The 12,500-nt window shown below is 41.2% G+C and overlaps 1 protein-coding gene across 1 annotated transcript in view; it reads right to left on the reverse strand.

Annotated features, from left to right (window-relative positions):
• Positions 1 to 12,500, reverse strand: part of nfasca (neurofascin homolog (chicken) a) — a 101,620-nt gene that overhangs the window by 14,776 nt on the left and 74,344 nt on the right. Inside the window, exons 28-31 of the mRNA XM_034144330.1 lie at positions 10,547 to 10,786; positions 9,791 to 9,913; positions 5,003 to 5,149; positions 3,909 to 4,031 (exon numbers count right to left, since the gene is read on the reverse strand). Coding sequence (XP_034000221.1) covers positions 3,909 to 4,031; positions 5,003 to 5,149; positions 9,791 to 9,913; positions 10,547 to 10,786 — 633 coding nt within the window. The remainder of the gene's footprint in view (positions 1 to 3,908; positions 4,032 to 5,002; positions 5,150 to 9,790; positions 9,914 to 10,546; positions 10,787 to 12,500) is intronic.

Consider the following 12,500-nt stretch of genomic DNA (forward strand, 5'->3'; position numbering starts at 1 on the left):
GTGATGTTTGTGTTTTCAGACGACTGCAAATAATATTTAAATGTATTTTTACTGAGACCACAGAACTGAATTAACACAACATGTTGCTAAGTTGCTGCTGCAGATCAAGCTGTCGCTGAGTTCACTATTGCGACCATCACAAAGGTGCATGCCTGACCTTTTAACTTTTGTTTTTCTCAATATATCAGGAAATTGATGACTGTAAATGAACTGTTTACATACTTAATGCCTGATTCCTCTGTATGTCTATCCTACTGTGACTTTTAAATTCCATTTTACAATCCAACATTTTCTTGAATGAATCAGCAAAATGAAAACATTTAGCTTAAGCCAAATCTCAGCAAATATATTGATATAAACTGGGAGGTTACTTATATAATCGTTCCAGTACAGTACATTTTTCAAGAATACTTGAAATAAATTGCATTTCTCTAGATTAATGTAAGGAGAAAAGGGTACATTCTCAAATAAAAGCTGTTATCAAGATAAGGACAGAGTCTCTAGGGGCAGTTCAAAACAGCGAGAATAATTTATAATTCCGCAGCACTAACTTACACAGTGCACTACTTTATCTTTTAAGAATTAGTACTGTTTAAATGAATGAATTAAATCCAGTCGCCTTTACTTTGCCCTTCTTTTGATTGGTGTTAAGCTCCAGTCAGTAAAGCTCAACACTGTCTACAGATGATGCACACAGGAAGAGGAGGGACCTGAAGGCTTTCCGTGTGTAAGGTAAAGTTGCAGCAATTGAGGGGGTATTCATTAATGGTTAGGTAAAGAAATATGTCAGGTATGATGTGGATGTTGTCCTGTCAATGGATTAGGGTTGTGAAAGGTTCTTTATCCTGAATATATTAAGATAAGAGGTAAACATAGAGGAAGAGTTGAGCTTGTAAACATCAAATTGAAAGAGAAACCTGTCTGTGACATGAAGCCTGTTTCAACAGCGCTGTTGCCTCTGTACCTGAGGTTAATACATGCTACTGATCATCTTTTGAGCAAACTTCATCTCTTGAAATGCAAATCATGCATCGTGCGTGGACACAAAATAATAAAGGAATGTATACGAGAGGACACTGAAGTGGTTATGCCATTTTTTTAGTTCATGTCGTGTAGAGACGGCAAAGTAGTAAATGATTAAATCAAACAACTTTAGCTTCACTTGGGATTACATTCAAGCAACTCTCACTTTTACTGCAAAGAGCAAGTTATTCAAATATATCATGGTGGGAATACAAATATGTAGCTGTGTTTACATGAACAAATGACAGCATGAATGTCAGCACACTGAACATTGTTTCTCTTTTCCATGACAAGTATTCCCAAACAACAGCATAATCCTTCATCTAATTCATTTTCTGAAACACATACAGAGACTACTGAGGAGTGGTCAGGAGGAGAGGTGGAGAATAAAGGGATGTGAGGGGAGGTGGGGGGGGTCCCTGCCACTCTTTTCCACTGCAGGACCTAGCACGGCTTAGCACAGCTTAGTTTGGCCTTGGTAGGCCAGGCTCACTTTAAGCTGTGTTTCCACACCGGACTCTGAGGAAACTATTCGTTGTGGCCAAACGGCGGTACTACACTTCCGTATCAGTCGCTGGGCCCGGAAAGACTTTTTCCCATTGACTAACATTGGGAAAGAGACGTCTGTAAATCGTTGGATCTTTTTTTTTAAAGCTAAATAAACTACCCAGTATGAACATTTGTATAGCCCTTATTAAAAACATTCGGTCCTCAAGTTGTAAAATGTGCTAATAACGTTATTCTGAGAGTTATTGTCCTCTGCATTATGAATGCGCATCTAACCCATGGGACCGCGCCGCCCGGCACGTTCATGTGACGTGTTCAGTACTACAATGAGTTTTACCTTTACCCATGGATGCACAATAAGAACGGATTATATGATTATATGAATACTTTCATGACGTTTCGCTCTCTCAAAAGTTGGGCCATTTTGTCTTCATGCTCCAATGAGCAACTCTCATAGGAATGAACGAGGCCCCGCCTCCCACGCTGTATCCAGTTCTTATTATACATCCATGCATATACTGCCACCCGAAGTCTTGGCCTCCGTTGGTGCGCTGGGCTAATGCTAATGCTAATAATGCTAATGCGAGCAAATAAAATGGCGGCTTCACAAAAACCTTTCAGAGGTTTACGGGACGTGGTGTGCAATTCGCCCAGCCAATCAGAAATTGGAACCTTTTTCTCCCCAGGAAAGTCCCTGCTCTCTGGCAGGGACTAAAAAGGGGTGAAAAGGTTCACAAAAAAAAGTTCTAGTTCCAGATCTTTTTGGTGTGAACGCAAAATCCCAGGAACTATCGGAACTATTCCTGGGAAAAGTACTCTGGTGTGAGAGCGCCTAAAGCTTTCAGATCTGACCTTAGAGAACAGGGTGGGCGGGGGGGAGACCATTAGATCAGTCTCATCACCCCCTCACCTCCCTTCTTCTCACCCTTTCTCTTTCTGTTCACATACAGACATCATTAAGAATTAAAGCCACTGCCCGAGTACATGAAAAATACATCCTCCCTTCTTTCCGTTCATTATCAAAGATCACATTGGAAGCAAAAACAGAGAGCCTATAAGTGCTGGCAAATCCAATCTCAAGCAGCTCTGGTATTTTAGAAAAGGAGGGATGATGTGTTTTATAAAAGCAGACTTCAAGATTTCCAAACACCAAATCCAAAGCAAAAGGAAAGTGATAATGGAAACATGATGGCCGAAAAACAGCGTTTCAGACAAAGCAAGCAGAATCCAATAAGAGCCATTCAAAGCCAGGCAGCGTGTTAGTGAGGAAAAATTGTGATGGTGCACGGGAAGTTAGTAGTGACAGGATGAGGAACATTTTCCAACATTTAAAGAGCAGAGAAAGGTATGAAGAGTTCAAGAGAGAAACACAGACTGAGCTATGAATGTGGTTTATGCAGTAAGACAAGGACACATTTGAGCAAAACCATTGAGCAAGGAATTCAAATAAACTGCTATTCAGGTGTAATTAAAGCCTGATTGACAAAAAGATATACATTTTTTCCATTATGTTTGCTTTATCATAACAAAAAATCCTGCTGCTAACCAGATTGAATTTCATTTAGAAAAGAGGGAAAAGGTTTGGCCAGAAGTAAATATGTCCATCTTTTTGTGAACATGTTGTGCTATTTATAAAAGTGGGCTAGAGTAGATGCTAATGTAGATCAAGGTGTCTTTAAAAAGACAGTCCATTCTCTAATCCCCAGCACTGAAAACCATAGCTGAGGTTACTTTAAACATGATTCAATATATCTAGTCTTTGTTAAACACAGCATGTCAAAGCTGCCAATTGGGTCATTATACATATCAGCTTTTTTAAATCTGCATTAATGAAATTAGGTTTGTTTGCCACTTAGGGCAGAACTCCACAACAACCAAATTGTGGCTTTCTAAAGATGATTTTAGCTAATGTGTTGCAAATAGTTTGCAAGTGTTGAAACTAAAACAAACACTATATCTTTAGGTAAGTATCCCAAAGCAGCTGAAAGAGGCTAAACGGCGTCAGAGCTGAAGGACCTGCAGAGTTCGTGATGACTCTCTGTAGGGTCAATACTACAACCAAAAAACGACATTAGTCATAATCATTTGACCCATTGTTCAAATTAAAGTCAATGATAGTGAGTATTTAAAATGAGAGCTGGTCAAGTCCTTCATCTTAGAGGTCAAACCGACATGGTAGAGTCTATTATATTCTAATTTGGTGGTCCAATCATTTCATGTCTTTCAGATCTGTTTTGTTAAATCTGTTTAGCCTTATCTTTGAAATATTGCACTGCTTCTGCTCTTCTTACTTTGTGACATCTCACTACTCTGTTTGTCTTTGATAATCAGACAGCTATTGCTTTTGATATCTCAGGTGGCTTGGACTGGTTTCTTACTGTCCAGTGTGAACTCTAGCACAAACTCGCTGCTGCCGGCCGGGAAGTTGTGTCTCCAGCTGACGTTAGCGTAGTTACTGTTAGGCTCCACCGTCAGATTCCAGATCTCCAGCCCAGGGGCCACTACACAGGGGGGGTCAGGGGTAGAGGGTTAAGGGTCAGGGGCAAGTGGCAGAAATTGCACAGTTACAACAACCACACACGCGTCTCAATGAAGAGCTATGCATGGTGCGAGCACGGAGGGACTCTAGCTACGAGAGCGATCGTTTGAATGGGTACCGAAGTAGATCATGATCTGTCTGAAGCCAGAAGTACATTTGTTTTCATGGACAGGAAACTCACCCATAAGAAAATAACAGAGGATTTGTTAACACTTAGCTGGGATGCTTAATTCTGGTTTAGAGTAGACTCATTTGACCTTAAAAACCAAAAGAAGAGGTGAGCTCTGCCAATATCACAACCTGTATCACTCTAGAGATGAAGGCTACTTTCTTTTATCATTTAATTTAAAAAAGGTTTGTATTCTCACTTCCTGACCAGGAGGTTAGTTGCTGGCTGCATCCCAATATTCTGAAGTAATTCCCCACTTTTTGTACAGTAGGTACAACCATCCATCCATCCATCCATCCATCCATCCATCCATCCATCCATCCATCCATCCATCCATCCATCCATCCATCCATCCATCCATCCATCCATCCACCCATCCATCCATCCATCCATACATCTATATATTATACATATTTCTTTACTTATTATGTCCATGCAATAATCAAAGAAGAACCCATTAGTCCCTATGAGCATTAGCTTTTGCTTGGTGTGACTTTGGACAGTCACAGTCAGATAATCCACCTGACAAACCTTCACTCATAAATGATATTCTGTTCAAAGAGACAACCCAGTTGAAGTTAGATGTCTCTGAAATACAGAGGGGTGAGTGCTTTACCTCTGGTAGAACATGCATGGAATCAAAAAGTAAACCATGGTAACTCACCCAGCTTTGACTGAGTTACTGTAGACACTACTGACAGACTTGCACCCGAGTAGCCCACCTGGCTGGAACCCCGGTTCCACCTGGCCAGGTGGGGTCTCACCTGCTTTGGTCTTAAAGGTGATAGATTTGCTGCTGACGCTGTTGAGCTCATGGGAGTAAACCCTCAGATGGTACATGGCGCCTGCGATCAGATCGGCCACCGTAATGGGGGGCTGTTTCACGGGGACAACGTTCACCGACTTGTCGCCTTGAAGACACAAGAAAGAGGCCAATCACACTCCAGGGGGTGTGGCCTTTGCTCCACAGTAAAGGCTGTCTTTACTAGCAAAAGTCACAGGATCATGATGAATTGCTTTCTCTGAGTTAGTGCAGGATTACTGAGGTAAATTGAGACTGATAACAATGCAGTGCCCATCCCCGTCATAACGAATAATTCACAGTTTTATATTACAGAAGCATATCCATGATCTAGTTTCCTACTTCTAGCTAGTATTTCTTATGAGCAAGGAGCTGCTCTTTGAAGCTCAGTCCAGCGGGCACATTCTGGTTCATTTGACTCTTTTTGGCTACATTTAAAAACTAATCTGATAATGTGGAATGGAGGAATAAAGGGAAGGGGTGGCAAAGCATTGTTGTCTCAATTATTCACAGGCCCACACTTATCTCCATGAGGTTGAAACAAAAGCAGTGACAACAACCTGCATCTTTCAGAGAAAGACGAGTGGTCATGACATGGCAGCTATGAGCATGACTCAGAGGTTGCAGTGCGAGGTTTCCACATCATGCACCAAACCATCAACCCTCTCAGCAGGTTGATGTCATCCAGCACAACTCATTCCAAAGCCATGCTATTAGCAGCAGTCCTGAAACCAGCCAAACAAAAAGACTAATGCAGACAGAGGAGAAGACATGCCAGTCCTTTACACATTCTGAGTCAATGCCGTGATGTGAAGTCATGTTCACTATTTCAAGTACATATTTGGTGATGTTTGTGTTTTCAGACGACTGCAAATAATATTTAAATGTATTTTTACTGAGACCACAGAACTGAATTAACACAACATGTTGCTAAGTTGCTGCTGCAGATCAAGCTGTCGCTGAGTTCACTATTGCGACCATCACAAAGGTGCATGCCTGACCTTTTAACTTTTGTTTTTCTCAATATATCAGGAAATTGATGACTGTAAATGAACTGTTTACATACTTAATGCCTGATTCCTCTGTATGTCTATCCTACTGTGACTTTTAAATTCCATTTTACAATCCAACATTTTCTTGAATGAATCAGCAAAATGAAAACATTTAGCTTAAGCCAAATCTCAGCAAATATATTGATATAAACTGGGAGGTTACTTATATAATCGTTCCAGTACAGTACATTTTTCAAGAATACTTGAAATAAATTGCATTTCTCTAGATTAATGTAAGGAGAAAAGGGTACATTCTCAAATAAAAGCTGTTATCAAGATAAGGACAGAGTCTCTAGGGGCAGTTCAAAACAGCGAGAATAATTTATAATTCCGCAGCACTAACTTACACAGTGCACTACTTTATCTTTTAAGAATTAGTACTGTTTAAATGAATGAATTAAATCCAGTCGCCTTTACTTTGCCCTTCTTTTGATTGGTGTTAAGCTCCAGTCAGTAAAGCTCAACACTGTCTACAGATGATGCACACAGGAAGAGGAGGGACCTGAAGGCTTTCCGTGTGTAAGGTAAAGTTGCAGCAATTGAGGGGGTATTCATTAATGGTTAGGTAAAGAAATATGTCAGGTATGATGTGGATGTTGTCCTGTCAATGGATTAGGGTTGTGAAAGGTTCTTTATCCTGAATATATTAAGATAAGAGGTAAACATAGAGGAAGAGTTGAGCTTGTAAACATCAAATTGAACGAGAAACCTGTCTGTGACATGAAGCCTGTTTCAACAGCGCTGTTGCCTCTGTACCTGAGGTTAATACATGCTACTGATCATCTTTTGAGCAAACTTCATCTCTTGAAATGCAAATCATGCATCGTGCGTGGACACAAAATAATAAAGGAATGTATACGAGAGGACACTGAAGTGGTTATGCCATTTTTTTAGTTCATGTCGTGTAGAGACGGCAAAGTAGTAAATGATTAAATCAAACAACTTTAGCTTCACTTGGGATTACATTCAAGCAACTCTCACTTTTACTGCAAAGAGCAAGTTATTCAAATATATCATGGTGGGAATACAAATATGTAGCTGTGTTTACATGAACAAATGACAGCATGAATGTCAGCACACTGAACATTGTTTCTCTTTTCCATGACAAGTATTCCCAAACAACAGCATAATCCTTCATCTAATTCATTTTCTGAAACACATACAGAGACTACTGAGGAGTGGTCAGGAGGAGAGGTGGAGAATAAAGGGATGTGAGGGGAGGTGGGGGGGTCCCTGCCACTCTTTTCCACTGCAGGACCTAGCACGGCTTAGCACAGCTTAGTTTGGCCTTGGTAGGCCAGGCTCACTTTAAGCTGTGTTTCCACACCGGACTCTGAGGAAACTATTCGTTGTGGCCAAACGGCGGTACTACACTTCCGTATCAGTCGCTGGGCCCGGAAAGACTTTTTCCCATTGACTAACATTGGGAAAGAGACGTCTGTAAATCGTTGGATCTTTTTTTTTAAAGCTAAATAAACTACCCAGTATGAACATTTGTATAGCCCTTATTAAAAACATTCGGTCCTCAAGTTGTAAAATGTGCTAATAACGTTATTCTGAGAGTTATTGTCCTCTGCATTATGAATGCGCATCTAACCCATGGGACCGCGCCGCCCGGCACGTTCATGTGACGTGTTCAGTACTACATGAGTTTTACCTTTACCCATGGATGCACAATAAGAACGGATTATATGATTATATGAATACTTTCATGACGTTTCGCTCTCTCAAAAGTTGGGCCATTTTGTCTTCATGCTCCAATGAGCAACTCTCATAGGAATGAACGAGGCCCCGCCTCCCACGCTGTATCCAGTTCTTATTATACATCCATGCATATACTGCCACCCGAAGTCTTGGCCTCCGTTGGTGCGCTGGGCTAATGCTAATGCTAATAATGCTAATGCGAGCAAATAAAATGGCGGCTTCACAAAAACCTTTCAGAGGTTTACGGGACGTGGTGTGCAATTCGCCCAGCCAATCAGAAATTGGAACCTTTTTCTCCCCAGGAAAGTCCCTGCTCTCTGGCAGGGACTAAAAAGGGGTGAAAAGGTTCACAAAAAAAAGTTCTAGTTCCAGATCTTTTTGGTGTGAACGCAAAATCCCAGGAACTATCGGAACTATTCCTGGGAAAAGTACTCTGGTGTGAGAGCGCCTAAAGCTTTCAGATCTGACCTTAGAGAACAGGGTGGGCGGGGGGGAGACCATTAGATCAGTCTCATCACCCCCTCACCTCCCTTCTTCTCACCCTTTCTCTTTCTGTTCACATACAGACATCATTAAGAATTAAAGCCACTGCCCGAGTACATGAAAAATACATCCTCCCTTCTTTCCGTTCATTATCAAAGATCACATTGGAAGCAAAAACAGAGAGCCTATAAGTGCTGGCAAATCCAATCTCAAGCAGCTCTGGTATTTTAGAAAAGGAGGGATGATGTGTTTTATAAAAGCAGACTTCAAGATTTCCAAACACCAAATCCAAAGCAAAAGGAAAGTGATAATGGAAACATGATGGCCGAAAAACAGCGTTTCAGACAAAGCAAGCAGAATCCAATAAGAGCCATTCAAAGCCAGGCAGCGTGTTAGTGAGGAAAAATTGTGATGGTGCACGGGAAGTTAGTAGTGACAGGATGAGGAACATTTTCCAACATTTAAAGAGCAGAGAAAGGTATGAAGAGTTCAAGAGAGAAACACAGACTGAGCTATGAATGTGGTTTATGCAGTAAGACAAGGACACATTTGAGCAAAACCATTGAGCAAGGAATTCAAATAAACTGCTATTCAGGTGTAATTAAAGCCTGATTGACAAAAAGATATACATTTTTTCCATTATGTTTGCTTTATCATAACAAAAAATCCTGCTGCTAACCAGATTGAATTTCATTTAGAAAAGAGGGAAAAGGTTTGGCCAGAAGTAAATATGTCCATCTTTTTGTGAACATGTTGTGCTATTTATAAAAGTGGGCTAGAGTAGATGCTAATGTAGATCAAGGTGTCTTTAAAAAGACAGTCCATTCTCTAATCCCCAGCACTGAAAACCATAGCTGAGGTTACTTTAAACATGATTCAATATATCTAGTCTTTGTTAAACACAGCATGTCAAAGCTGCCAATTGGGTCATTATACATATCAGCTTTTTTAAATCTGCATTAATGAAATTAGGTTTGTTTGCCACTTAGGGCAGAACTCCACAACAACCAAATTGTGGCTTTCTAAAGATGATTTTAGCTAATGTGTTGCAAATAGTTTGCAAGTGTTGAAACTAAAACAAACACTATATCTTTAGGTAAGTATCCCAAAGCAGCTGAAAGAGGCTAAACGGCGTCAGAGCTGAAGGACCTGCAGAGTTCGTGATGACTCTCTGTAGGGTCAATACTACAACCAAAAAACGACATTAGTCATAATCATTTGACCCATTGTTCAAATTAAAGTCAATGATAGTGAGTATTTAAAATGAGAGCTGGTCAAGTCCTTCATCTTAGAGGTCAAACCGACATGGTAGAGTCTATTATATTCTAATTTGGTGGTCCAATCATTTCATGTCTTTCAGATCTGTTTTGTTAAATCTGTTTAGCCTTATCTTTGAAATATTGCACTGCTTCTGCTCTTCTTACTTTGTGACATCTCACTACTCTGTTTGTCTTTGATAATCAGACAGCTATTGCTTTTGATATCTCAGGTGGCTTGGACTGGTTTCTTACTGTCCAGTGTGAACTCTAGCACAAACTCGCTGCTGCCGGCCGGGAAGTTGTGTCTCCAGCTGACGTTAGCGTAGTTACTGTTAGGCTCCACCGTCAGATTCCAGATCTCCAGCCCAGGGGCCACTACACAGGGGGGGTCAGGGGTAGAGGGTTAAGGGTCAGGGGCAAGTGGCAGAAATTGCACAGTTACAACAACCACACACGCGTCTCAATGAAGAGCTATGCATGGTGCGAGCACGGAGGGACTCTAGCTACGAGAGCGATCGTTTGAATGGGTACCGAAGTAGATCATGATCTGTCTGAAGCCAGAAGTACATTTGTTTTCATGGACAGGAAACTCACCCATAAGAAAATAACAGAGGATTTGTTAACACTTAGCTGGGATGCTTAATTCTGGTTTAGAGTAGACTCATTTGACCTTAAAAACCAAAAGAAGAGGTGAGCTCTGCCAATATCACAACCTGTATCACTCTAGAGATGAAGGCTACTTTCTTTTATCATTTAATTTAAAAAAGGTTTGTATTCTCACTTCCTGACCAGGAGGTTAGTTGCTGGCTGCATCCCAATATTCTGAAGTAATTCCCCACTTTTTGTACAGTAGGTACAGCACAGATTATTGGAATGCAGCTCTGATGTGGTTTCCTGTTTCGTCAGGTGGGAGAAGGCAATCGTCTTTTGTTATCCATGAAGTGCCATTCATTGAACACTAAAACAATAGAAAGACGGTCAAATCCAAAATGGGACAACAGCATGTACCCAACACATTCTGATCATTGCGCCTGGTGGGGACCAGCTCAGGACGTGCAGTGGTAGTGGCCGCCTCAGTCGTAGTGGTAGTAGCAGCAGTAGTAGTAGAAGTAGTGGTAGTAGTAGTAGTAGAAGTTGAAGTAGTTGAGGTACTAATGGTTGTAGGAGCGATGGTAGTTGGAGGAAGAGGAGCAAGAGGAGGAGGAGTAGGAGAGAAAGCTGAATCTACGGAGGCCTCTGTAAGCTCGACTACAAGGGAGGAGGGGGGAGAGAGCAAAGGGTTAAACACAAGGCAGCAGGACAACATCTAACAGGTACACACACACACACACACACACACACACACACACACACACACAGACAAGAAATTCCTCTCAAGCAGCACACATCACTGCGCACATCAAACGTCAGACTAAGTCATCATGGGTGAATAAACCATCACAGCCTTCATTTGAGTGTTTCCTCTTCATCTCTGATTAGATGCATTCACACCTCTTCATCGTCCTGCACGGACTGAGGTTTCACTGCCACCAAGAGGACACCTGCTGATATTACAACATGCCTGTCACTGTGTTTCTCTAAAAGAAGGAACATTTCTGGGTAGGGTCTTGGTTTAGAAAACCCCAACTGGTAACCTTATTTTGATTACATATTTGTGTTGCATTTAAAAGGCAAAACATTTTTTAAATCCACAAAGGTCAGTTGAATCATTATGGGAAGTACTACTTATCTTGTGCCAGTGAGAAAGAGAGTGAGTTGGAGCTTTAGAGGAGCCATAGAGGGAACTCACATGAATTGACTGGACTGGAGATCAGACAATAATAACATCTGAGAGAATAACCCGCGATGATGCCATCAGGGTTTACCTCGGCTTAGATTCACGGACTAACCATTTATAACAAAAGCCTGTGTTACAGATTAGAGCTGTGGACCGGAAATACAGGGGTCAAAGAAAAAATAGGTTATTGGTTGCATTATGGGAAATAATGTGGGATCTAGCTAGGGATGCACCAAAAGCGATACCAGGAAATATTTTAGGATAAGCGACGATGACAAAATGCAAACTATGCTCTGCTAAATTGTCAAGAGGAGGGGTGAAAAGTCAAACTGTAATGGTATTATTAAGTACTCATATCAGTACCCGGTATCGGCAAGTACTCACATGTACTGTAAGGACTTGTACTTGTTGTTGGTCTAAAACATAGTGGTATTGCTGTATCCCTAATCAAGCATATTTAGCTTACTGCTAACCCTTGTGTGGTGTTCCTATTGTGTTACTCAGCATGTCCGTGGGTCTGGTGGACCCGCTGCCTTTTTGGGCTTCCATTCAACACTATCAAACTATTTGATGTTAAAATACTCAACAGATGTTTACTTCATCTCAATTACAAGCAATATAAACAGCATAGATGGTTCATATTTGCCCTTTTACATTTGTTAGATCGCATTAATGAATTAAAGTGCTACTCGTTTTTTTGCCCGCTGACCGGCTGGTCCTGTGGCTCGTCTTTTCTTTGTAACTAGCTGATGCTCAATCTCGTCCTCTTCTTCAAAGTCACTGTCAGACTCAGAACTCTCAGAAATGTGATCCTCACGTTCTGAAACCTCTTCCTCTACATCATCATCATCAAATGGTTCTCTCTCTTCCAGAATCATTTACAAGGCCCTCTGAGCAGAGAATCTGTTGGCCATCTTGATCAGCTGTGATAAGGACCCAAACTGAAGAAGCTTTATTTATTGCGTCTTGCCCCAAATGTGCAGCTTGGATAGAGTGGGAAGAAAATAAAGAGTGGTTCCCGCAAAACATAATGCGGGAATGTGAGAGCAGAAAGGTGTCGGTGCTTGAATTGATCAACAATGTTGCAACCTTGTGCGGGAATGGCGGGGGCAAAAACACGACCACCCTGTATGTAATGTAAATGTGTAGGGGGGGTGTACAGTGGGTGGGCATTTTAAATGTGTT

This window comes from Trematomus bernacchii, unplaced genomic scaffold (assembly GCF_902827165.1).
Source record: "Trematomus bernacchii unplaced genomic scaffold, fTreBer1.1, whole genome shotgun sequence".
Lineage (NCBI taxonomy): Eukaryota > Metazoa > Chordata > Actinopteri > Perciformes > Nototheniidae > Trematomus > Trematomus bernacchii.